Source organism: Amblyomma maculatum, chromosome 1 (assembly GCF_055883805.1).
Source record: "Amblyomma maculatum isolate TAMU_Amacu chromosome 1, ASM5588380v1, whole genome shotgun sequence".
Lineage (NCBI taxonomy): Eukaryota > Metazoa > Arthropoda > Arachnida > Ixodida > Ixodidae > Amblyomma > Amblyomma maculatum.
The window spans coordinates 299,940,459-299,966,573 of record NC_139344.1 but is presented as its reverse complement, the minus strand read 5'-3'; the positions used below and the strand labels follow the sequence as shown (position 1 = coordinate 299,966,573).

Below are 26,115 nucleotides of genomic sequence, written 5' to 3'. Positions count from 1 at the left end.
GGACAGCAGAGAGTGCAAGCATACGACCTTTATTCGACGAGCTTGCTCCCGCTCACTCGCCGCCGTCAACGCTGACATTGGAACCGTTCTCGTGCAGTGCACTTATTTGAGAGGCTGCACTTTAGGAACGAGCGCGTAACGAAGACTTCCGGGATATCCTTCCAGTCTGCAGCGATCCAGCTATAGCTCCCGATCGATCTTAGAGACGTGCACTTGATTAGCTCGATAATTTCGTAATTTTATGTCGTATTTTATGATACGACTCCACGAATATAAGCCGAACTCTGATTTTCATATCTCGTGTTTTATAAAAAATAAACAATCGGAAGCTCAGAGTCCAATAAATCCGGTAAATATTTCCCTCTGATAGCCGGCTCTTGTGCTGGCAGCCAATCAGTAGATGCAATAACGCAAAGCTCCTGACTGGAAAGTAAGTTCAGTCACGTGTTCTGAATGTTAACCTTGTCTTGAAGGAATTTTTTCTTACCTTCCTGGAAGAAAAAGTTCATTTGTTTTTGCAGCGGATGTGGATATCTTTTAGCAGTATTATTTATGATATTGGAATTTTAAATCCTCGTCAGTAAAATCAATTTTAGTTGCATTCCGTTTTTCATGTGCTGTTTCAATGAAGCAGCACCACGTGCAGCGGACATGTACGGAGGAATAATTATTTTATTGAGGAAACTCAAAGGATGTTCTCAGAGATTGTGAATTGTCCACATGCCTATATTCATCGCAAAAAAGAGGGAACGTGTGCACCATTGTGTACAAAAACGTACCAGAATATATGCAGTGGAGGCATCTGGCATTGCTTTATACACACTTCACTAAACCCTCAGCAAACACCTTTGGCCAAAAAGGTGCGGTAAATAAAATTAACAACCGAAACATAAGTAAATAGCAAACCGATGATGCAGGCACACACAGAAGCTATAACAAATTGGAAACAAAACAAGACTATAGTTTTCTTGAATAAACAAGAGTTTATCTGCAGTGATGAAAGGACGAGCGAATCGTTCGCTTGGTGTGGCCGGAATGCAAAGAAGGCTGTTACTGTGACGTCGATCGGTATTCAAAGGTTGATGCCGATTATTTTGTGTTCCCCAGGAACACAAATCTAAAGCAGAAGTGTACAATCGGTGCGATGTTGAATCGCGCCAGCTCATGCGCTTTTTACATTCAGGCGTCGACGCGCACTTCCAGTCCACACAGGCCGCCACAATCTCAGGTAACGATTGAACCGAAGCCCCAAGCAGCGTTTCTTACACTACCTAGAGGGAAAGCTGAGGGCTTCAGCCACCATGGGCGCGCTAAGAATCATGGGCCGGTTGGGGGACAGTCGGGTACGTGGAGTGGCGTTACTGCGATGTTTCTTTTTCGTCATCATCATCATCTGAAGGTGCGTACAGAGACCGCGAAAGCCATAGTAACGAAGGCGCAAAAGCGGGCGTCGCCAATAAATGGTTTCTGTTTCCCGAAATGCCACTAAAAACTTCCTTAAGTGATTGCACAACGATAAATATTTTCATAACATTTTTTTTATTACAAAGTTTGCCTATTAAGTGCGAAATATTGGTATTTGTGCTGCTCAAAACTAAGCCAATAGGAGAAAGAGCAATCGCTTATATTGGATAAATATCACACTGACATGCTGTTTTTCTCTCTTTTTGTACTTGATAGTCACAATATTCAATCTTAGGACATTATTTACGGTAGAACAACGTTTATCTTTGCATTAGTTTTGGCCAGAAGTTGTAGTTCTGCACTCGGTAGCTCTCCGGCCCATGATGCTTTGAGCGCCCATGGCGGCTGAACTGGCCGTCTGAAAACTCCATGTAAACTCCCATAGACGGCAGCACAGCTTTCCCTCTAGGTAAGAGTAAGAAACTCTATGCCAAGCAGGGTTCACGCATGCAGCAGCTACCGGAAGTGTGTCCGTGACGTCGTAGCCATCGTGGCTGCAGCCAATGGTAGCTTCTAGCAGCCTGTCACTCTCTGTAGTTGTGACGTATGACCTCAAGAAGAATTAGTTCCAAATCTCACCGGCACGCGCACACCAATCGGTCCGCGAGTTGCAAAGAACGCTGTTTTTTTTTAATTAATGACAAATCGTTCGCTTCGTTTCAAGGAGTTATACTTTGGGCGAATGCTTAATGCTATTTGTTCTACACATTAAAAACGTTTATCAGTGGCCTTTCTAACCATTACATAGTGCTTATAACTGGAATGTATGCCCACAGCTTACCCGCGCTACGCTTTCCAACCGTAACATGGCAGCTTTTCCGAAAAGGGCCATAAACTACTGCATGCGGACGATGTGCGGGGAGAGTGACACACAGGCCCCGTCGCCGAGCGCACGCCTCATTCCAGAGTCCTTCCTGCCGGTTTCTACTTTACCGCTAGATGACCCTCTGCAAGCAAGCTGTGAAAGTAACATTTTTCGTAGCACCGTAAGGACGTCATGTCCTAGCAATCCACTATATATCGAGGAGCAAAAAGCAGCCATCGAAATCAAGAGAAAAGCGTTTTCGTCAGAAATCGTATCTCCAGACATAGTGGCTCGCTCTAGATGCCGCTGGACGTCAAACGGCTGATCCTGCGCCTTTAAATCTTGACTCTAGAGATTACGAGGAAGGCCTGTTGCGAGGCACCCATAACAGCGCTTCTTCACAGCTGAGGAGAAAGCAGCGAAATTAAAAGAGTGCTGCTCTCAGTCCATCCGCACTGGCACCGCCAGATGTGGACATCTCAAGCGCCCCTACGTGCTAAAGCAACTCATGCGCCTCGCTTCTATCCACGGTGGTTTCGTGGTGGTTAAGGCAGTTATTATAGTAAGGAAGAGTTGCTAGCGCTGAACATTGAAATATTACGCAGTCACGAGCTGGTTGCGTTTTATCAGGCCGGCAACTGTTCTGATGATTTCATTCGTCTCCAAATACGAGTACGCCATTCTCGTTTCTTAGGGATCACCCTTACGCAAACGTGCTGTTTTCTTCCGGTGTCTTGTGCGTGTGTGACCTCCTTCTGAAATAGAATGGGCACTTTTTTTTTTAACCTGTAATCTACTATGATGGCGTAGCCGAATATCCTCGCCCAAATGTTAGTTTCTTGTACCGCAATTATCGTGGGTGTGTGCTTATGCGGTGTTGAATGTACATAGAAACTTTTTTTCTGAATACCCTGCAATTCTACTGCCACATTGTAAATTTGTCGACTGTTCGAGCCATGATGTGAATATCTTGTTCCTCCGAGAAAATTGTACATTCATTTAGAGCGCCCTATTTGGGTCGTCCCTTCTTCGGAGCAGTTGTTCCAGGTTCTCTGATATGCAGCCGGCTTATGATGTGTCATAGAGTCATGATCCCTGCGTTCTGCTTCTCCTGTATTTATTGTAGCGGTATCTCTTCAGATTCGGTTACCTGCGGTTGTACGACGTCTCTACGTGGTTAGCCGTACGCAATTCTATCTCACTTCTCGGTGAACACCTCAATACGAAGAGAAACCAAGCGAACTTTGCATCTGAAAAGCTGAGCAGCAATCTCACATTTTGGTGGGCACTTGGGTACCAGAAGGCCCAAAATGCAACGCCTTTATTCAAAGGCACATCTAGGCCAGCAGTGCTCCGTGCATTGGACGCCTCCTGTGCAGGGTAAAAGTGGTATTTAGTGGTATATGCACGCTATGCTAAAAGCTTCCATGGCCGGATCTCATTTGAGGCAGCCGAACAGTGGAGCGTTGCACTATAGAGCCATTTAAAGACGCTGATATTCCAGCCTTGCATATATAGTCAAAATAGGACATGTGAATGCAGGATAATCTATTCCAAGGAAATGCAAGAGGCGGGGCACAGTTGTATGGATGAAACCGGAAATGTGGCTCATTGGAAGGACACAGGGAGGCATAATAAAAAACAAGCCTCTTACCTTCACATACATGTGCCGGCACTTTGGTGGCTCACCAGGAAGGTCCAAGTAGTCAAAAGTGAACTGGTAACTGTTGCCTCGCGCACTGCGGAAGCACCAACGCCTGCGGCGGATCAGCGCGTTCCGATTGTCGTCAGGGATCTCCAGCTGGCCTTCGCTGGACGTGAGCGTCTGCACGCATGGGGGCAACACTGCAAAGACAGCGTCACTCTGCCCTTATAGATTCAACCAATATCTCGTCCAAAAGCGTGATGCTAAGAAATTCCTTACAACTTGAAGAGTACTTTTATTGCCTCCCCCGTCGCCAGCTGTCAGACTTTTTCACCGTTCGTAGTGAGTGAGATGCTAAATTAATCATAATGTTAGACCCAGCTGAGCAGTGTCTAATTATATCATGCTTGTTCTCCGCTAGGATGAAATAAATTTATAAAAAAAAATAATTTAACGAACGAGTTGCGTCACACTACGTCACGCTGTGTATTCGGATAGAAGCTACTTCGTGGAGGCCAATGGCGACAATGTGGGGAAGCCCCTCACCACAACAGGCGTTTTTTTTTTTTTTCAGTGCCTGCTCATTTCCTAGCGACTGACTTACTTCTCTAGCTGCAGAATACCTCCTCTACAAACAGGCAACGTACCCTAATAATATCATCTTATATATCATCATATATTGTTCTGCTATAATGACTGCATAAAAGCGATGGAATTCCAGCAGAAGACTAAGGGTACTGAGCAAGAAGTAATTCTTTATGTAACCTGAAAATTAACTCAACTAGAACACAGTGAAAAGGCACACATTCCATCCTCAAACACGGTTGCCTATTCAAATTCAGCAGTACACTCGAAGACAAAATCTAGAACTGAAAGGCACCCCGGAGCCTCCCGAAGAATGATTGCCTAGCATCGTTTCCACTCTCGGCGCTAAGGATGGTGTCTCGATAACAAAAGAAGACATCGACATGTTTCATCGTGTACCCTCCAAACATAGACCACACAATATCATTGTGGAATTCGCCTTGTGCAGCAAGCGTGATGAAGTACTGAATGCCACAAGAAAGAAACGCCTAACTACTTAACATGTAGGTTTGAACAACACAACAGCGGTGTTTGTGAATGAACACCTTTGTCCCGAGAATAAGCTGTTGCTTTCAAATGATTTCACTACAAAGAAAGAACACGACTGGAAGTATGCCAGAGTATATAGAGATAAAATTGTTATGAGAAAGAGAGGTAGTTGAAAACTACATCACATAGTCAAGGAAGCTGACCTTGGCACGATAGATTCATCCCCTCAACCGATCTTCACAGGATAGCTTGAAGATCGTGAAATGCTTACAGCTAAGCAGTAGATAACGTTTGGGATTTGAACTGTACTCGCTCAGTACGGCATCAATACCAGGAGCACATAAAAAAATTGCGACTTTCTTTGAGCTCAACACAAAAATACATACGACCTAATTTCAGTCTCAGAAAGTTAGCTATTTCCAAATTAATGTCTCAATATATCGAGGCCGAATGAGGCATATACTGTACTGAAGGATGGGCATGTATTGTGTTATCGAGGCTTACCGGAGAGGCGAGAACTAGGAGTAGGTTTCCTTGTCAATAAGTATATAGCGGGTAATATCGATGAATTCTATAGTATTAATGAGAGGGTTGCAGGCATCGTAATTAGGCTTAATAAGCGGTATAAACTGAAGGTTGTACAGGCCTATGCACCTACATGTAGTTATGATGACCAGGCAGTTGAAAGCTTCTATGAAGATGTAGAATCGGCAATGCGAAAAGTAAAGAGGCAGTATACTGTACTAATGGGCGATTTCAATGCCAAGGTAGGGAAAAAACAGGCAGGAGACAAGGCAGTAGGTGACTATGGCATTGGTTCTAGGAATAGCAGGGGGGAGTTACTAGTTGAGTTTGCAGAGCGCAATAACTTACGAATCATGAATACCTTCTTCAGCAAACGGAAGAACCGGAAATGGACATGGAAAAGTCCTAACGGAGAGACTAAAAATGAAATCGACTTCATAATGTGTTCAACCCCCGCCATTATGCAAGATGTAGAGGTAATCGGGAAAGTGCGATGCAGTGACCACAGGATGGTGAGGTCCCGAATTAACCTAAATCTGAAGAAGGAACGCAACAGATTAGTAAGAAAGAAACCGATCAACGAATTAGCGGTGAGGGGGAGGGCAGAAGAGTTCAGAATCTCACTACAGAATAGGTTTTCAGCTCTAACTGAGGATGGCGACATTACCATAGAGGAAAGGAACAATAATTTCAGAGATATCATTACTGAGTGCGCGGTAGAAGTAGGCGGTACGATAGTTAGAGAGGATACCGGCAAGCTGTCTAAGGAGACGAAAGATTTGATTAAGAAACGCCAGAGTATGAAAGCTTCCAATCCAACAGACCAGATCGAATTGGTCGAGATATCAAAGCTAATCAATAAGCGCAAGGTGGCCGATCTAAGGAAGTATAACATGGAGAAAATTGAGCATGCTGTAAAGAACGGGGGAAGCCTTAAAGCGGTAAAGAAGAAATTGGGCATAGGCAAAAACCAGGTGTATGCGATAAGGAACAAGGCGGGCAAGGTCATCACTAATATGGAAAAGATAGTCAAAGTAGCCAAGGAGTTCTATACAGATCTCTACAGTAGCCAAAGTAGTCAGGACCGTAATGAGATTGGCGGTAGGGAAAAACAGTCAGACGTTCCACCAGTGACGAAGGACGAGGTCAAGAAAGCACTAGAAACTATGAAAAAGGGGAAATCATCTGGAGAGGATCAGATAACTACAGATTTGCTGAAGGACGGCGGGGATATCGTGCTAGAAAAACTGGCCACCCTGTATACGCAGTGCCTGGTGTCATCGACGGTACCGGAACCATGGAAGAATGCAAACATTATCCTCATTCATAAGAAAGGGGACTCTAAGGACCTTAAAAATTACAGACCAATCAGCTTACTGTCTGTTACGTATAAGGTATTTACTAAAGTAATCGCTAATAGAATCAGGACAACCTTAGACTTCAATCAAGCAAAGGATCAAGCAGGGTTTCGGAAACGGTACTCTACTATCGATCATATCCATACCATCAATCAGGTGATAGAAAAATGCTCGGAATATAACCAGCCCTTATACATAGCATTCATTGATTAGGAAAAAGCATTTCACTATGTTGAAACATCGGCGGTGATGCAGGCATTGCGAAATCAGGGGGTAGACGAGCCGTACGTGAAAGTGCTGGAAGATATATACAGTGGCTGCACAGCAACCATAGTTCTGCATAAAGAAAGTAACAAAATTCCCATAAAGAAAGGTGTTAGGCAAGGAGACACAATCTCCCCAGTACTATTCACAGCTTGCTTAGAGGAAGTATTTAGAGACTTGGAATGGGAGCAGTTAGGGATAAGGGTAGATGGAGAATACCTCAGTAATCTGCGATTTGCTGATGACATTGCCTTGCTAAGCAACTCGGGAGATGAACTACAAATAATGATTGATGACCTAGACAGGAAAAGTAGAAAGGTAGGCTTGAAAATCAATATGCAGAAGACTAAGGTAATGTTCAACAGCCTCGGGAAGGAACAGCAGTTTACATTAGGTAGCGAAGTACTGGAAGTAGTAAGCGAATATGTCTACTTAGGACAGGTAGTAACCGCAGATCCGGACCATGAAAAGGAAATAACAAGAAGAATAAGATTGGGATGGAGCGCATTTGGCAGGCACTCACAGATTATGTCTAGCAGCTTACCGGTATCACTAAAGAGGAAAGTATATAACAGTTGCATCTTACCTGTACTCACCTATGGCGCTGAAACGTGGAGGCTAACCAAGAGAGTTCTACTTAAGTTGAGGACAACCCAGAGGGCTATGGAACGAAAAATGGTAGGGGTAACATTAAGAGATAGGAAGCGTGCAGAGTGGGTCAGAGAAATAACTCAAGTTACCGACATTCTAGTGGAAATTAAGAAGAAGAAATGGACATGGGCAGGACATGTAGTGCGAAGAGAGGATAACCGATGGTCGCTTAGGGTAACAAACTGGATTCCAAGGGAAGGAAAGCGCAGCAGGGGGCGGCAGAAAGTTAGGTGGGCGGATGAGATTAAGAAGTTCGCAGGGGTCAAGTGGATGCAGCTAGCACAGAACCGGGTTAAGTGGAGAAATATGGGAGAGGCCTTCGCCCTGCAGTGGGTATAGTCAGGCTGATGATGATGATGATGATGATGATGATGATATCGAACTATGTTTTTTTTTGTCGCGCCCTCTTCATGCCAGAAATAAGGATGGTGGCATCGGCCTTTACGTTAAAATCTCTCTAAGATTTACAGAATACCCCCATATTGCTAACGGAACAAACGATGACGAGGGCAATGCTCGCAGCCATTGACAATTCAATTATCGGTATTGTTTATCGAATACCGCTTAATAATCGTAACATCTACTTAAGTAACCTTGAAACTATATTCATTAATATAACTTAGTGCTCAAGAAACGCTATCATTACTGGTGATATGAACACTAACATAGTGGGTGCAAATCATTGCGAATATGCTAACATCCTCTCCGCATTCGGTTTCCATATTTATATCATATCTCCCACCCGCATTACGAGTCACACTTCGACACGTTTACATCATACTGTGTAACTTCTAACCCACCCATCGTCTCTCTAGAGTGTTCAATACTGCGCTCACAGATCCTCTACCTGTTGCTATGTTGTAATGTTTAAATATTCCATGCTGCCCCGAACCACCCATAAATTATTTACCCGGATTGACCAAGACAAGTTTCCTCAGTTGATTTCAAGCCTTAGCTTTGATGATTTCGAATCTTAAAATGCTAACGAACCCTGCCAGCGCCTCATAGAACAAATAAATTGGTTAATACTTGAGTACAAGGTCTAACTATTTCACGGTGCCAGTTTGGCCTTGAATGACGTCTTCTGTGCTCGAAGGCATGAATTGACATACGAAAATGTAAGAGAACAGGGGCAACGATTATTACGCACTCAATGCAGAACTCACGTGAATAAATCACTTGTGTTGATGCGTCGGCAAAAAGGTGTTATTATCATTAAAAATTAATGATAATGCTAACAATACGAACAAACCGTGTGAAATGTTAAATTCTATCACTCAGCCAGCCGAAGCAAAAAGGGTGCTGCCGTAAAAACACTTGTCCCCGAGCGCGTATCACATGGCAGATGAATTTAACAGGCATATTTTCTCCATAGCTCGGAATGTGATCACCAAGGCACAAAGCCAGGAGTCCCCTTTTCTTCCTCCATGGCAGTAATCTAGCTCCAGATAGGATGACATGACTTGTCAATAATCTCAGTGGGTAGGCAACTGGAGAATGGAAAAGCGCGCGGACTAGATGGAATTCTTGTGTCGTTATTGAAAAGCAATTCTAGCGCCAACTTTGGTTTCTTTACTTAACAAGTACATTTTTAGTGTCACATACCTGGATGCATTGAAGGTAGAAAACGTCGTCCCACTATATAGAATTGGAAATCTGGATAATCTAAACAATTATCGATCAATTCCTGTCTTATGCTGTTTTAATACACTTTTCGAGAAGCTGCTTGCCAAATGTATTAAGAACGTTTTAAAGAAATATGTCATTCAAAGCACTGACCAACATGGATTTCAGGAGTCAAGATCTACTGCTACAGCAATCTTCTCCCTATCCCAACTCGTTAATGATGCACTCAACGGACAATTTGTAGCACCAGGCGAGTTCTAAGACACAAAAAAAGCTTTCGACACTGTGGACCATCAAATTCTGCCCACACAACTTGAAAGATTGGCTTTAAAGGTTTGGCATTGCAGTTTCTGAGAAGTTATTTGTACGATCTTTTCCAATGGGTCCAAACTGGCGACAATGACTCAAATTTGCCAACGGTGTCCTTGGGCATTCCGCAAGACTCGGTTCTGTGGCCTATTCTTTTCTTTTATGTGAACGAACTTCCTGCATATGCACCGAAACCGTTATGTATGCGGGCAACACGGCTTTGGTAGTTACCGCAACATCTATAGAAGATGCAGAAATCGTGCTTAATAAGGAGCTTCAATGCATTAAGACCTGGTTCGCATCTCATTATCTATCGCTGAATAGTGAAAAACACGCAAAATATATTATATTTGGATCGCCGCAAAAGCCAATGTGCATATCACACTGAAGCTTGCATATTGGAGCAGATAAGTGGCAGCAGGTTGACACAATCTCATACTTCGGAGTGATCGTGGATAAAGCACCACCACATTGATGCCCTGTGCGTCATACTCTTGCTATATATTAGCGAAACCATCTAAATATTTTCAGACTAATGCTCTAAAATAATTATATTTCAGTTTGTTTCTGTCACAGCTGGCACTTGTAGAAAGCCGTGCTCGGCAGGAGTGCACGCTAATTTATGCTGAATGGGACAGGGATATGAAGGAAAGGGCTCCTCCGCGGCAGCCGCCGGTGTGTGTGGACAGCAGCCAGCCCACCTGCAGGTAAGCGCTCGCGAAAGACCCGAGTCCTTCGGGCTGCTGTCACACGCAATTCCGAGATGTCAAGAAATTGAAGAAACCGGCGGCCGAGGAAGACACCAGACAAAGTTGAAAGCTATGCAAATGCAGACGGGACGGGAAAAGCAGAGACCGTGAATGCATGGGCGACGGTCGGGAAAACCGGCGCGGCAACCGGCGCGGCAACCGGAAGTTTGTGAACCGAGCGTCGCGTGATTCCGTTCTCTCAACGGTAGGGTTTAAGGCTCCTCTATTTTTTAAGGTAGCGACCCAGCCGCCCCTCCCTCCGATAGGCCGGTTGGCTGCACTTGCCCTCTTCGCCGCCAAGCTCCGCCCAAAGGGTCCAGCGGTGCTCGCTGCGCCGCTGAAATGCACGGCGGTCTGCGCTTGCCAGCGTGGTATTGGCCGATTAGTTAAGCAAAAAGTACTTCACATGCCTCTATTGCATTTTTAGGAGTGTATATACGGTACTTAATATTTAAGCGGACGCAAGAATTACATCTCTGAACTCAAATCTTGAAGCGTGCGTGTGAAATGCGGCTGCGCCGAGCTGCTGAGCTTTCGGCTGCCGGAACTGTGCGGAAGACGCAAAAAAGTCATTTTACGTTCTTCGCGGTGACGTTTATAGCAACAGAAGGAAGCTATGGCCTCATGAGATCGGGCGTAAGATTTTTATGGCCACGAAAAACATCCGACTATGCGAAGGGATTTCTGTCTGCTTAAAAAGCCGTTCGCTTGCCCGGGATAGCCTTTGTTTGGGCATATGCTATTTCATGAGCAAAATATCAAGAACGCTATGACTATATAGTCATTACTTTTATTGCGGATGTCTAGTGAAAAGTCACTGCCGTTTTGAGCCCTCTTACTTTCCCGAACAGTACTGGGGCCGTATTACGGACCGCTCTATAATTGAGAGCGCTCTAAAACGCCCGCTCCTATTGGTCGCCGTCGCCATCTTGAAAAGTTGCGTCACGGGATGCTGCGATTGCGTCGCGGAGGCGAAAAAACAGATGACGTCGGGCACCTAATTATGCCCGTGGTTTTAGACTATTTTTGTAGAGCGCGATGAGACGGTCTAAAACGTTTTAGAGCGAGTTTTAGAGCGAAAATGGCGGCGGCGTCCGCGGTGGAGTGGTGTGAGTGGTGGCTGCGGCGCTGAAGCGGCAACGCCGGCGCGAGCAACGACGAAGGGCGGTGTGTGAGAATGCGTTCTACTTGTTCAGCGAGTTGTTCTGACGCCTATTTCGACTTGAAAATGCGAAAGCGGAATGGTGGTGCGATGAATGCGCCGATGAACTGTGATGAAGCTCGCAGTCGACCGCTCTTGACGGTGCGGCTGTCATGCGTGCTTCGATCTTTTTTTTTTTGCCTCCGGAGGATTTCGTCTCCACAGGTAGTCGGCCTCTCATAACTGACGGTGAGCAAGTGCGTGCGTCAAATGGCTGAACTCAACTACTGCAAAGTTGGCGCTGAAGGGTGGTTGGGCTCCGCAGTGCGCCCAAAGCAAAAGGCGGAGGCGAAGGCGACATACAGTGCAAAACGAATGAAAACGAGCGAGGTTGGTAGTGTACGCTCCACCTCGTTGCTTTTCCCCGTGCTCGTTCTAACTGAAGCATTTGTGTGAGACATTCGTGTGGACATAAAAGTTTATTTTGCCTGTACTCCGCGATCGATCTTTCTTTTGTTTCTGTTTCCTAAAGAAAAATAAACAAAGCCCCGATTACACTGCTTTCGATATGAATTCTTAGCGCATTTAGGACCATGACACAGTACCTTGACATCAGACGATGCGCAAAAGCCGGCACTATAGCCGTGGAATCAGCTGTTTTACTGAAAATCGCCATTTTTACGGTTTGTTTACCTCTGCCAGCGCGCCCTCGCGGCAAAAGAAGCTACCCGCGAGAGCGTTGAATTGCAAAACTGTAGCTGCTTCTTGATTTTTTTTATGACATTGAACTTTAAATACGTCTTCTTGAAAATATAAAACTTTAGTTAATTTATTCACACGCTATATCTATAAAAAGGTTAGCAAACGGCTCCTTGACGTGCGTATAAACCTGTTGCCGTGAAGATAAGCGGCCCGGGGCGGCACCCTGGCGATCATTGGTTAATTCCGATTTTATTCACGCGTTGACGTCTCGCCGAGACGTCATGGCGTCGTCATTTTGACGTCACGCTCTATAACTTTAGAGCGAGAACCGTAATTCGGCCCCTGCAGTATTACGCGTGGAATCAATGCTGTCAAAATGCTCAGAATGAAAACCCAATGCTTGATAATGCTTATTACAAAAATTTAGTCCGTACAATTGATCAGGTAGTGGATATAAATGAAACATTGAAAAAGGAGGAGGGTGCAAATGTGTCAAAGTGATCGAAATGGAAAGTCAATATTTGCCAATGCTAAATATCGGTGTATAAAATTAAAAAATAAAAACAAAAATTTGTACCATAAAAAGTGTAAAAACAACCTTGTGTGTGAAACGCTATTGAGCCATTGTTTTAACAGAGGAGTCTCGCAGCGTTGCATCGAATGCAAACAAGTTCCGCTCAACGCGCACAGGGACTCGTCAAGTTTCAAGAGGCGGCATCCAAGTTTACTGGTGACAGTATTGCCTGACAGGCTATAAGAAAACCAATATAAAGCTAATAAAGAATAGAAAAGTCAGAAAACATTATTCGTGAGCGTTGTATCACATCATACCAAATTTTTTTTTTTTTGTATTTGTTGGAAGATATACATGGGTAATGCACAGCTGCAGAGAAACTGACTTTTTCTCCAAAATAAAGCTTGTAAACGAAATAAACTCGAGCCAAAAAAAGTGTGTAAAATGGAGTATACCCGAACGGTTACAAACGCAATGACGCCCTTATTTCATCAGAGCTCTGTGCGCAACGACGTTCTCAAAAGTTGCAGAAAACTCGAAGTCTACTTATTTTTTAGTAATGAAACGAGCCCAATAAGCATACTGAAATATCGTTTCTACTTCAAGTTCGCTACTAATTTCAAAGCATAATTAATGAATAGTTTGCTAGCCGCTGTACTGAGGAGAATGATTCAGAAGAATGAGCTGGCTCGTTTAACGCACGCGTTTTTTTTTACGTTTATGCTGCACACGCATATTTAAGTTATTATTCCTGTCTTTTGAAGTTTCCTGAGCAGCAGAGGACACAAATCTGTTGAATTCACCGGTTTATGTGCGCACCGAGCGCGGCTTCATGAGTACGCGGTATACGCTCGAAAGAGTTCCACTCGTCGTCTGCTAGCGCTGCCCCTGGACCCCTCGAGAGGGCGCTCGTGTAGTTGTCGCTACCTTTAAAAGAATAAAGGAGCCTTAGTAGGGTCCTCTGAGCAGCGTCACCTGGCGACAGATAGCAAAAATATTGTAAAAATGAATAAGAAGCGCATTTAAAGCCTGCCGTACCCGTTGCCATTCTGGATTGCTGGGACCCAGTCTTTCACTGGGATGTTCTCCAGAGAACACTAAAGAAAGACCTTCCGTTAGATCCGTATGGCATACGGTTCCTTCCAGTCGAGAGTGAGGGTATTCCTTTGGATTTAGTCATGGTCTTGGGCCTCCACAGCCTGTGGAAAACAAGGATGCAAGTGCAACATGCAGATGTCAACACGCGTTCTGTACGCTAGAACTTTATCGAGAGTGTGCTGCTCCTTAGAGAAACGTACCGGGTGCTTTCTGATCCACCTGACTGGATCAGTGTGCTCGATGAACTGGCTGTCCTCAAGAAATTTTAAACCTTTCGTGACAGCCGAAGTCTGGTAGTTGCGAGTTTTACCATTATTGTGGATCTTTTTTGAATTGATGTGAACTCAAAACAGGCAATAAAGAAAAAAAAAGCCTCAGTGGCGCAACGGGTTAACATTACTTACCCGAGCACTAGCGAATAAAATATACGTTCGAATCCCGTGTTTGTAACTTTCTTCTGAATTTGTTTTTTAAATTGAATCGTTAAAATAGCCTACCAATACCTTTCCTGGGGGGTGTCTCTTTTTAGGTTGCATCATGTGATGTTTTTAATTCTTAATAGCCGCAAAACCATCCGTGAACACTGCCACGAGACAGCAGCATGACAACCCTAACACTATTTAAATATTTTCAACGTAATCATTCCCTGCCTTTAGTGAGTGTATGTTACCTTTAGGTTGCGTTCAGACACACCTCTCGGTAACAATCGCTGTTTAACGCGCTGAGAGATAACCAGTGACGAGAAAGAAGTTGTGGGACCCTACCGTTGAGGAGACGGAATTACGCCCGAGCATCACCTGATGACGCTTCGTGAGTGGGGCTAGCGGGACGGAGTTTCCGAGCTGTTTTCTTCATTTTTTTTCTGGTGTCTCGGAGTGTTGAGTTGAGGGGAGAGTCGGAGCGCCATTTTTAATCGCCGATATCTCTAGTGTTCATGAAGCTAGCTGCGAAATTCTTGCGGTGAATTGATTTGTGAAGGAGTACCTATCTCTCGACCTATTTGCTTTACCTCAATTTAGGCATTGCATGACCCCTTTAGGTGCCGCAAATCCAGCAGTATTTCGTTATTAGTTGACGGCTCACCGGTTTCAGACGCTAAAACAGTTGCAGATGAATTTAACAAATACTTTCAATCCATATATGCTGCGAATGACAGCTGTGTTATTAATGAGCCAGAAGAGTTTCTGTCTTCCATGTCTGATGTCATTATTTCCCAGGAAGGTATTTTTAACTTGTTTCTTCACCTTGACGCTAAAAAAGCAGATGTCCTGATAATGCAACCGCAGTTTCCTGCGCAGCTATATTCAATAGATTTCCCACTATTTCTTGGTAATACATAAGACCTCGCTAGAGCAGTGGTGGGTTCCGTCAGATTGGAAGAGCGCCCGCGTCATTCCTATATTCAAGTCAGCCGATCGCATGTCCGTTTGCAACTACCGTCCGATTTCCTTGACCTCGACCGCTGAAAAAATCTAGAACACATTATCTGCCGCCACTTGACTGTATCTCTGGAAGAAAGTAACCTCTTACCAGACGCTCAGCACGGGTTTCGACGTGGCTTATCGACTGTGACACAGTTATTTAGTGTACGGCATGACTTACCATTCGATACTAATAACAAAGTACAAATCGATGCTATATGCTTAGACTATGTCAAAGCCTTTGATAAAGTCCCTCATAATAAATTATTACAGAAACGTTATGCCATTGGAACAAACTGTACACTCAATAAATTTATCAGGGCGTATCCAGAAAACCGGTGTCAATATGTTTAAGTGGACAAGTCCTGCTCCGAGACTCTGCAAGTAACTTGAGGGGTGCCACAAGGCTCAGTATTGGGGCCAATTTTATTTCTCATATATATTAATAATATAGTAAGAGCTGTACGCAGTGATGTTAAGATAAAGCTTTTCGCAGATGACTGCGTTCTTTATTCCTCAGGCTGATAAAAAACCGACCAAATGAAGTTTAACAAAAGTCTCCAAGAAATTTCGGACTTGTGCCAAAAATGGGACATGCATTTAAATATTGATAAGGGCTTACTTCTTAGTATATGCAGGACCAAAACAGTTTTGCAGCATTCTTAATCAGTTAATGACAGTCCAATTAAAGAATCCGCGGCCGTAAAATATCTAGGCGCTACTATTAGAGACGACCTACGCTGGGACCATATTAATAACATCTGCACCAAAAGCGTTACGTCTCTCTGCTTTATCCAGCGTAAGCTTTCAAAAGCATCTGTCCATGTTAAGCTAGCAGCATACAAAGCGTTGGTCAGGCGATGTTTGAAGTACGCTTCCTGCCTGTGGGACTGACAAAAACACAGCCAGCTTAGAAAGAGTCCAAAGGCTAGATTCATTTGTAACAAATATACAGGCCGACAGAAATTATCATCTGTATCAGGTATCCCGGCCACTTAAAACCAGGCAATGTTGATTAAGGTACCTATATCTCTCCTATTGAACAATCATACTTTAATTACCGCTAACACCTCGCGCGCAAGCTCCCATTTTGATAACAGTAAATTGATTCAAAAGCATGTCGCTCTGAATAACACGTTAAATTTTATTATTCTTTCCTAGAAACATAAGCGAGTGAAATCAATTACTGAACCATACTGTTGATAGCTCCAGTGTTGATGCATTTATTAGAAATTTGAAGAAAGTGCGTACGTGATGTCCTCGTACTCCTGTGTCCGATTTCATTTGCTTCAGCTGATGGGATGCAGTTGATGTTTATTGTGTGGTGCAATTTTTATTGCATAATTTTTTGTGCTCACTCCTGCTTGGAGATGTTTAAAGACTCTGCAGTATTGTTAATGCAAAATAAATAAATATATGCATGCAACGAACTAAAGCTGCGCAAAGTAAACGTACTAAAAGTCCATAGGACGATTTTGTTTTACAGCATTCAAGACTGCGGGTGCTAACAGGCACCAAGTCTACGCTGTTGGACACGGAAGCAATGGCCAGACAACTTCTTTATAGATTTGTTTAGTCTCTCCTTTCACTCGGCTGTTTCTTTTAGCAGCTCAAGCCTACCTCTGTTTCCCAGAGCAGACGCCAACCCTCGCGTTGAAGGCAGCAAAAAGTGATATGACAGAAGGAAGATAATAGGCGAAAAATAGGGCCATAAAGAATGAAACGCCGTTATGCATTTTTTTTTATTGTAGGGGCGTTCATGGCCTAACACTATATCAAGATATGAAATAAGAAAATAATTGTATGAACTAACAGTAATGCACGAGTATTTCAAAAATGAAGCTGGCGGCAAAATACTCACGAGAAATCTGCTTTTTAATGTTGACGGAAAGCAAACAAAAGTCTGGACTTACCGAATCTGTATGATATGTTGAAACCCATGCCAGACATGCTGGCATCTGTTTTCAAAACTACGGTGACGAAATTTGTGTCCAGAAGCAGAGGCTCAACGACTCCTTTTCCACAAAAGGTCTTCTTCCAGTTTCCAAAAGAATACTGCGCAAAAAGAGCGAAATATTAATCAAATAAAGACCACGTACTAGAACTGCTTATGCGTGGTGTGTCTTGTACTGAATGAGCGTGACAACCTCCATATTTTTAATGTTTTGCAGTGCAAGAACACTTATCTTGTCGCCGTCAAATTGTTTGTTCGCTGAACCAGACACTAGCCAATAACTTGCCAAGAAACTCATATAATTCCGTTAAAGCTTGACCTTTGTGAAATTCCTTTCTCCCATAGCAGTGTTTGCACACAGTGCGTCGGAAACAGATGCGCTCACTGCCCGTGATGAAGATATATATCGATGGATTGATGGAAAACTCTATTTCGTAACACACGTGTGCAATGTTCCTTGCTAGGTGGCCATCAACCCATGGCTGACGGCAACCTGGGTGGCTCAGTCCACTGCTCTGGTTTGGACGACGGGGTCTGACTGGCCAACACGGCTTTCCACTGCTCAAAAGAATGATTCCGCATATTATCCGCCGGCGGCGGCGCTATGCTGCACTCCCATAGGACATGTTCATATTGTTACAAACAAAGGAGGAAGAAGAGGGCAGTGGCGCGGGAGGGGCGCTAGCGCTAGGCCCGCCAACAATTCATTAAACGTAATCTCACGGTCATCAAACCTCTCTTTGTCCTCTCCTCCTGTTTTCATCGGCTTCCCGCTTCATAACATTTGGTTGGAGGTGCGAGGTACTTCATCGTCATCCCTTCATCCTGGTCCGGAGCTTCGGCGCCCTGCGACGTCTTGCGCCATCGGCTGAAGGTTAGGAGGCATATCATTACTGTTCCCCAGCCTGCCGCACCCAGCAAGACCTTCCCGTTCGTCCGACCCGACCACAACACACGACGAAGGAGAGACTGACCCAAGACGCCACACATGACCACAAGACACAAGAAGAGACCCGAACGACCATTTGTGACCCCACTGACCAGATGTGCCAACCAAAGACCCCATGGCTCAAGACACCGCTGCACTTGAAGACATCCTCCCCTGCCTATGCCATGCGGTGCGTGTCTTGGCCTCCGCCATCGAGTCGTGGCAACGGGTGGCCCGAGAGTGTCCTGGGCCAAGGTTCATCGGGAATTATCGTTCCGGCAAGCCGTTCTATTCTTCCTCTTCTTCTTCAAGCATCCAGACACGCCCATGATCATGCCATGGAATCATCATCGGTATACTTCTTCGTCTACGATGGGTGGTGGTGGTGGTGGTGGAAAGCATTTATTACAAAAGGAGAGGTTGCTTGGAGAGCCACACCTAGTGGGCCGCTCCTCTTACAATACTAGGTGGAGTCCCTTATTCCGGGACCCCATTGGTCTGGGCCGCCACACGAGCTCGCTGGACCAGCGCTTGTTGTGCCGCTAGATCCAGGCAGCCGAGCAGGGCCGCCTCCCAGCCCTCTCGGGTAGGCGAAGGGGTTATGGGTAAAAGAGAAGGATTTAGCTGGCATACCCAGACCATGTGAAAGTTGTCAGGCACCTCTTCACAGAAAGGGCAGAGGCCAGAAAAGGAAGGGTCGAAATGTTTGAGTACTGCCAGGCACACTAGAGTGTTCGTAAAAATCTAAGAAGTATTCTTTCGCCCGCTTTCCCTAGCACCTTGAGAGGAGCCGGGCACTGACGGTGCGAGTCCCATTAATAGGCACATATATCTTGAAAAGTTAAGAGAGGATAAGTGTCCTGGTCCAGATCGGTAGGGTCTACACCGGGGGCCCGGTTAGTGAGTGCGCGGGCGGCCGAGTTGGCGGCTTCATTCCCTGGTAAGCCCTGGTGGCCTGGTGTCCAAATGAGAAATCGGGTCTGGGGATCGTGATCCCAAGCTGCTCTCAGAAGTATTCTTTGTGCTATAGGCGTTATCCAGCCCAGCTCATAATTCTGACAGGCCCCTCGCGAGTCCGATAGGATGAATTTAGATTGAGGGTGGGAGGCAACAAGGGCGATTGCTACCACCTCAGCGTGGGTTGCGCTAGGGGCCTTAAAAGTGAGGCCATCCACCAGTCTTTTCTCGTGAACGACTGCAGCCGTGTACCATCCTCCCCTGGAATCGTGCGGGCCCGCAACATCCACATAGAAAACATTGTGTTTAGAGCCATAATGGCGGTGCAGGACATTTGCCCGCGCCTGACGCCGTCCATTGTGGTCTTCTCTGTCCATTTTGGTAGGAAGGGGTCAAACACAGAGGGCGCCTCTCTATAGCTCTGGCACTCGTACCCTTTCCTCAATGTGATATGGTTGTGTTGTATATGTATCCGGTCCAAAAGGCGACGACCGGACACGGTCTGGGCAAGACGCGTGTATTGATTAGTGAGGTGCGCCTCGCGTAGCTCCCGATAAGTGTTCACCACCCCCAATGCAAGGAGCCTCGCATTGGAGGTAGAGATCGGGAGGTCGAGCGCCCTCTTGATCATCTTGCGGAGAGTGACCCATAGGATGTCTTCATCATGCTTGCGCAAGTGCATGTATGGAGTTGAATAAAGAATTTGACTCTTCACAAAAGCATGGGCGAGTCGCATCGCATCCCTGCTTCTGAGGCCCCCACGTTTGCTGGAGACGCGGCGGACCATGCGACCCCCTTGGTCGCCAACCTTGCAAAGCTTGGCTAGTGTTGTGTCAGCGCGACGATTTTGGTGAATAAAGAGTCCGAGGACTTTAACCTCTGTGGCTTCGCGTATGGGTGCACTAGCCAGAGAGAGAAGTATTGGTGTCTTGCATCTCGGCGAGGGGCGTAGATGCACGAATTCTGATTTTTGAGGAGAGCACTGGAGACCACAGTACGTAGCATAGCGATCCACTATGCCCGCCGCTGTTGGCAGGCAGTCCTCCAGTTGACCAATGTTGCCCTCTGTAGCCCAAATAGTGATGTCGTCGGCATATAGCGCATGCTCTATACCTTGAACCTCGCCTAGTTGGGCAGGAAGATGAAGCATTGCCAAATTAAAGAGTAGTGGGGACAGCACTGCGCCTTGTGGCGTGCCCCGCGTACCCATAGTATAAGGACCGTGCTCCTTGTCCTGAATGCGGATAAAGGCTTCACGGTATTTTAACAACTGTTTTACGTAATTAAACGTGTTGTGTCCACATTGTGTCTCGCTGAGGTGAGAGAGGATGACACTGCGTTTCACGTTGTCGAAAGCACCCTTCAAATCCAAGGCGAGAACCACCTTGTCATTGTGAGGGTGCTCGACAGGCGTGAGTACCTCGTAGCTGAGTTGAAGCAGAATGTCCTGTGCTGACTTCTAAGGTCGGAATCCGAAAATCGTGTCTGCGAACGTATTGCGGGCCTCCAGATATTCAGAGAGGGATCTCGAACCATGGCCTCCATGAGCTTGGCTGCGCAAGACGTTAGGGAGATAGGTCAGAGGTGATCGGTATTGATCGGCTTACCCGGCTTAGGGATGAAGGTGACAAGCTCTGTTTTCCATTCTGGGGGGAGTGGTGTTTCTTCTTTCCAGATTGCGTTCATATATTTTAGCAGGGACTCATACGCTGGATCAGGAAGGTTGGACAAAAATTTGACCGTAACCTTGTCCCTGCCGTGAGTGGTACCTGTTTCATTTTAGCTATAGCTGCCCGCAGATAATGGAGCTGTAACGGACGATCCATATCCGGATTATCTCTGCCTGCATAGAGATATTCCTGTACCCGGGTGTTTTGGACTTGACACAGATACTGATCCCTTAGAGTCTGCGCAAGTTGGTCCGTATTGCCCTTGAAATTATGAATTGCTCGTTGCAGATGTTTCTGTGTTTCTGTGCGGGTCTGAGTGGGATCTATGAGGCTACGGAATAGCCTCCAAGTATTGCGACTAGACATTTGTTTAGCAGCAGAGTTACAGCGATCCACCCAGTTAGAGTCGGTGAGCTGGGCAGCATACTCAGCCGCCTTTTGGGTGCAATCGCGAATCCTCAAGCAGAGTTTCTTGTTATGTTTCTGACGGCGCCATCTCTTAGTGAGGCTGCGCCGCGCATCCCAAAGATGAAGGAGATGGTTGTCCACATCCGATACCTTATCGGTGAGTTTATTTGCTTCTTGTGTTTGTGTAGTGTTTGGATGAGGCTCTGGGCCCAGGCAGAATTGTCGTCTCCGGGCATACGGGAGGCTGTCAGGCATTTACGGAAAGCCGTCCAATCTGGCAGGAGGGCCTGTGTTATGGTGCGGTGTAGGGGACGAGTGTAAATGATTGTGTTGATGATGCAGGGGTCACTGCCAAGGGTGTCCTTGGTGTTGATCCAGTCTGCGTGTCCTATCTCTTTCCCAAAATGTTTGAAAAGACATGAGCTGAATTTTTGGATCTGGGATATAGTCCTGCTCTTTTTTGCATTTTGCAGATGTCGCACAGTGAAAACCTGTATCCAAGCCCGAATCCAACAGGTCAAGATCAGCTGAACAAGGGAACCTATATCCAAGCTCCAATCTGGTGGACCAAAAGCAGATGTTTTGTGACCGCATTGTATCAGCCATGCTGAGACATGGCATGAATAAAGCCAATCCAGGTGACCACATGTGTCTTTTCCAAGCATGCATGCTTTACACTTGAGGCATATCTCATGGAGAGCATCATTTCTGCAAAACATTTTGTCACAACTGCAGCAAACACTGATTGAGGCCTTGCACAAGGCCTAAAGCTGGGATATTAGTATTATGCACAACACGAACATGAGGAGTGGTGTAGGAGCCTTGGAACCAAGCAGAGTATCACTACAAAATGGTAGCATTCCTATGTCAATGTCTCTCGTCCTCTGAGATCACACTGCTGTCTTGCATCTTTTGAGTCTTGAGTCTCGAATAATCCTCACGCTGTGTGCGCGTCCTCACGCTGTGCGGTTTGGTAACCACGCACAGATGTTTGCATGCCGTACCTTTTGAAGCGAAAGCTTGTCTACGCGTATCAGACTGCAGCTTCGCGTGGCTCCACATAGCCTAGTTCCGCGCATGCGTGTGACGTCACAGCCAAGGCAAGCTGTGCAGCCTCCTCGCCAAGCTCTGCCAGCATTGCCTAGTAACGCTTAAGAGGTGTGGACTCCTCCTCATAAAAAAAAAATTGTCTTCACCGGTAATCTAACCTCCATCCCTTGGATCCCCAGCCGAGCGCTTTACCACTATGCCACGCCCCAGATCATTAAACGCTGTTCATAATTCCGCTTGTCTAACGTGATCCAATGGCTTGGCGCCACATTTGAATGTATCAAATACTAAAATATAGTTAAGTCAGCCAATTAGGGTGCGGCCGAGATGTATCAAATACTAAATAGTTAATTGAATCAGTCAAGCCGACGTCACGCAACCTGAAGTCTAGCCAAAAAAAGGGCATAGGAAGGGATTGGGCGTGCAATTTGAAAGTACCAAAGACTATAATAGTCAAGTCAGTCAATTAGGGTGACGTCAAGGATGTGACATCACGCAACCGGAAGTAGAGCCGAAAAGGGGCATAGGAAGGGATTGGCACGCAATTTGAAAGTACCAAAGACTAAAATGGGTAAACAAGAAGTGAATTAAGTAACCAATAGCAGCATCCGTGCTTTCGTATTACTCCAATGCAGATTCTGCAGTGCTCTAATTTTTTACACACCTGTCATGCAACAGTACTACGATACATATTTTCAAAACATATTGACACAAATACAAGAATTGCAACGCAGACTGAAGAGTCTCCAAACATAAATTGTGTGACATTACACTCCTGCTACGTATTAAGGTTTGCACTTGATCGACGATGTCAAATACATGACAACAAAGCGCAACTTCTCAATTAAATCTGCGAAGGGGACGAGCAAATCAAGTGGTGATAAACTGATTAAATTTTGGCATGCAGCAGACCTCAAGGAGCAGAAGAAAATAGGACGTGAAATATCTGGCCCACAGACCAGTGTTCACATCTTAAAGACCCACTGTCCACCCTCCGGTCTAAAATATACTGAGAATTCGCCCCCAGAACGCAAGGGCGCAAAATGTTTTTGAGAAGAGTAACTAATAACGCAGTTACAGTCACCGCAATCGCCCAATTCTGTCGTGTTTCTGTCCTCCCATTCCCTCGCAAAGGTTTCTCACTCTCCTGTCCGGTCGTCTAGCCTCCGCATGACAAATTCCCCTTCTTCCTCCACGTTTGGCGGGAGGTGGGGCGTGGCGCTCCGTATGTGCGAAAAACAAAACTGCCAAGGCAGCGCAATCCGCTGGATTCAGTTCGGCCGTGGCGAGGGAAAAGCGTGCAGCGAGCGGTAGACACCCATTATTCACCCTCAGACAGCGAGACGGACCAATGGACGTCGTTTTGCGACTAAGACGCCATAGCTGTGGCTCGACGGGCCAGCGCAGGGAACGGGGAAGCTGGCTTCCCTAAGGAGAACATGAGAGCTTTGAATTGCGTTTTCGTTGCTTTGCGGCGCGCGTGTCACTGTAGCGTTTTGCACAGACTATCTCCGATACCTGATCGAAACACTGGGCTCCTTTGCTTAAAATGTCCTCTCCTGGACAGTGGCCCTTTAAAATACAGCTCTACATCATTACCGTTTAGTTTTGTGATGCCGTTTAGTTTTGTGACTGCGTAATCATTACGCAGTCGTACATGTCGTACACTTCACGTAGTTTGTACTTTCGCGTAGGCTGTACGTTCTTGTAGGCTGTACGTGCACTTAGGCGTGCGATCACTTAGTTGTACGCAGCAATAATTGCGTACAGCAGTCACGTACAAATCTTGTACAATTTTTCCAGTAGGGATGTTGCGGGTAAGGGTAAGGTCGGGACAGGTGTCCCTGGTTACGGAGTTACCCACACGTGTTGGATGGACGGGGTCCGTATGAAGAGTAATGCCCAGCATGGAGATTAGTTCCGTAAGCATTCTGCCACGCGACTGTTCCTTGCGATAGCCCCATAACCAACTGGGGGTTTTGAAATCCCCCACAATCAGAAGGGGATCGCGACCTGCTACCTTTAGCGTCTTGCTAAGGATGTCCGAGAACGTAATGTTGTTAGGTTTAGGGGGGCAGTATATATTTAAGATATGTACGGGTGAACCAGCACGACGCAGGGGGAGGAGTGTCAACATCACATACGAATAAGGTAGATTAAGTTCGAGATCAACCTCCTGCGCGGTAAAGCCTTTGTGGACAAAAAGACAGGTGGACGGATCCCGTTGAAAAGCGTTGAAGGCCGACAGTTTCGCCGCAACCCCAGGTTCTTGGAGTGCAACTACTGCTGTTGGGTGCTCAAAAGTCTCGAGATATAATCTCAAGTTAGCTCTCTTTTTACAGTTTTTAAAACCACGGCAGTTCCTTTGCATGAGGGAAAAAGCCTGATGTTTTGGGCGGCTGCGGGATGGCTTAGTTCCCACCGCCATGTTGAATTTGCAGTTGAGCTGGGTTAGCCTGCGCAGCTACCACAGTCCCTGAGCAGCTAGGAGAGGCTCGGCGGAATCTTCGGCGATTTCACCCAGATCAATTTTGCGCGTAAATTTTGACGGGCGCTTAACTTCCTTCGGTGACTTAAGCCTGCCGCCGAGGCGCGAGCCATTCTCATTCAACCATGTTTTGATGTTATAACTGCAATGGTCACCTTCTGTGTAATGTCTTGCAGGAGCTTACCGAAGTTGGAAAGCTGGCATACCAACTCAGCTAGAGTGTTTTCTACAGCCGTTATGCGACTGTCTATTGGCTCTTCCTGAGGGCCTTCGCACATAGGCTCGGGTTCCACTGGCCGCACCACTGGGTCCGCCGGCGATGACGGTGGGGAAGGTGGGGCTGCGTGTGCAGAGCGTAAAATTTTGGTTTCTGCAGCTAGCTGAGCTACCTGCGCACGAAGCGCTGCCATTTCGCGGCGCATCTCTACGATTTTGGGGGAGAGGAAGGGGCGCGAGAGGCGGGAGAGGAGGCGACCCCAGCCCGGCGGCTGCCTACCTTGTTCGATGAATTTTTGGAAGCTGCAGACGTTGATGATCCACTGCCTCTGAGCTCCGGAAAGTCCTCAGCCTGGATAACCGGACCGCCCTGGTCCTGTGAAATCTTTTTCGGTGACGTCCTCGGTGACGGCTTCTTGGAGGATGGAGGTAGCTTCTTGTTGGCCTGTGCGCCGCCAGCCTTGCCGCCGGGATCACCTCCAGACACCTTGCCCTGCGACTGGAGATGTCATGTTGCTGGGGGCCCTTTGGGGCTCCGGGCTTGCTGAAGCCTTCGAAATTTTCCTTTGCAGGCCTGCGAGCCCGTGAGATGGGCTTCCCCGCTGACCATGCAGGCCGGCTTGCACTCGTGGGGCGCCATGCCATCGGCAACCATCCCCACGTTTTGACCGCAATGGCCGCAGCGTTCTTCTGCAGGGCGAGGGCAGATGGCAGCCCGGTGTCCGATGGTTCCACACCGGTAACAAGCAGGGATTGTGCGCTTGTACTCCCGCACCGGCGTGACCGTTGAGTTGTAGAGGACAAAGTGTGACACCTTCCGGCTCACGAAGGTGACCAGCGCAACAGACGAGTTTCCGAGCTTGCGGACGAAAGCGATTTCTCCGTCGAGCCAGGTCAGTTTGTTCCGAAGAGTAGGCGAGGTCTCCCGCTCGTGGACGGTGATGACACCCCGACACACCTCCCCGTTGAGTTTTGCGTGGACAACGAGAGGAAGTGGACCCTCATTTGAGTTCAAGATAAATTCCCGGGCCAGCTTCTTGGGTGGCGCAGAGAACAATGTTCTGGTCCCAGAGGGGCCAGATGGTGAGGGCCTTGACC

The 26,115-nt window shown here is 46.4% G+C and overlaps 1 protein-coding gene across 1 annotated transcript in view; it reads right to left on the bottom strand.

Annotated features, from left to right (window-relative positions):
* The window catches only part of LOC146206901 (cubilin-like), a 324,785-nt gene that overhangs the window by 225,598 nt on the left and 73,072 nt on the right, over positions 1-26,115 (bottom strand). Inside the window, exons 3-4 of the mRNA XM_084575889.1 lie at positions 17,260-17,401; positions 3,924-4,114 (exon numbers count right to left, since the gene is read on the bottom strand). Of these exons, the coding sequence (XP_084432015.1) occupies positions 3,924-4,114; positions 17,260-17,401 (333 nt within the window). The remainder of the gene's footprint in view (positions 1-3,923; positions 4,115-17,259; positions 17,402-26,115) is intronic.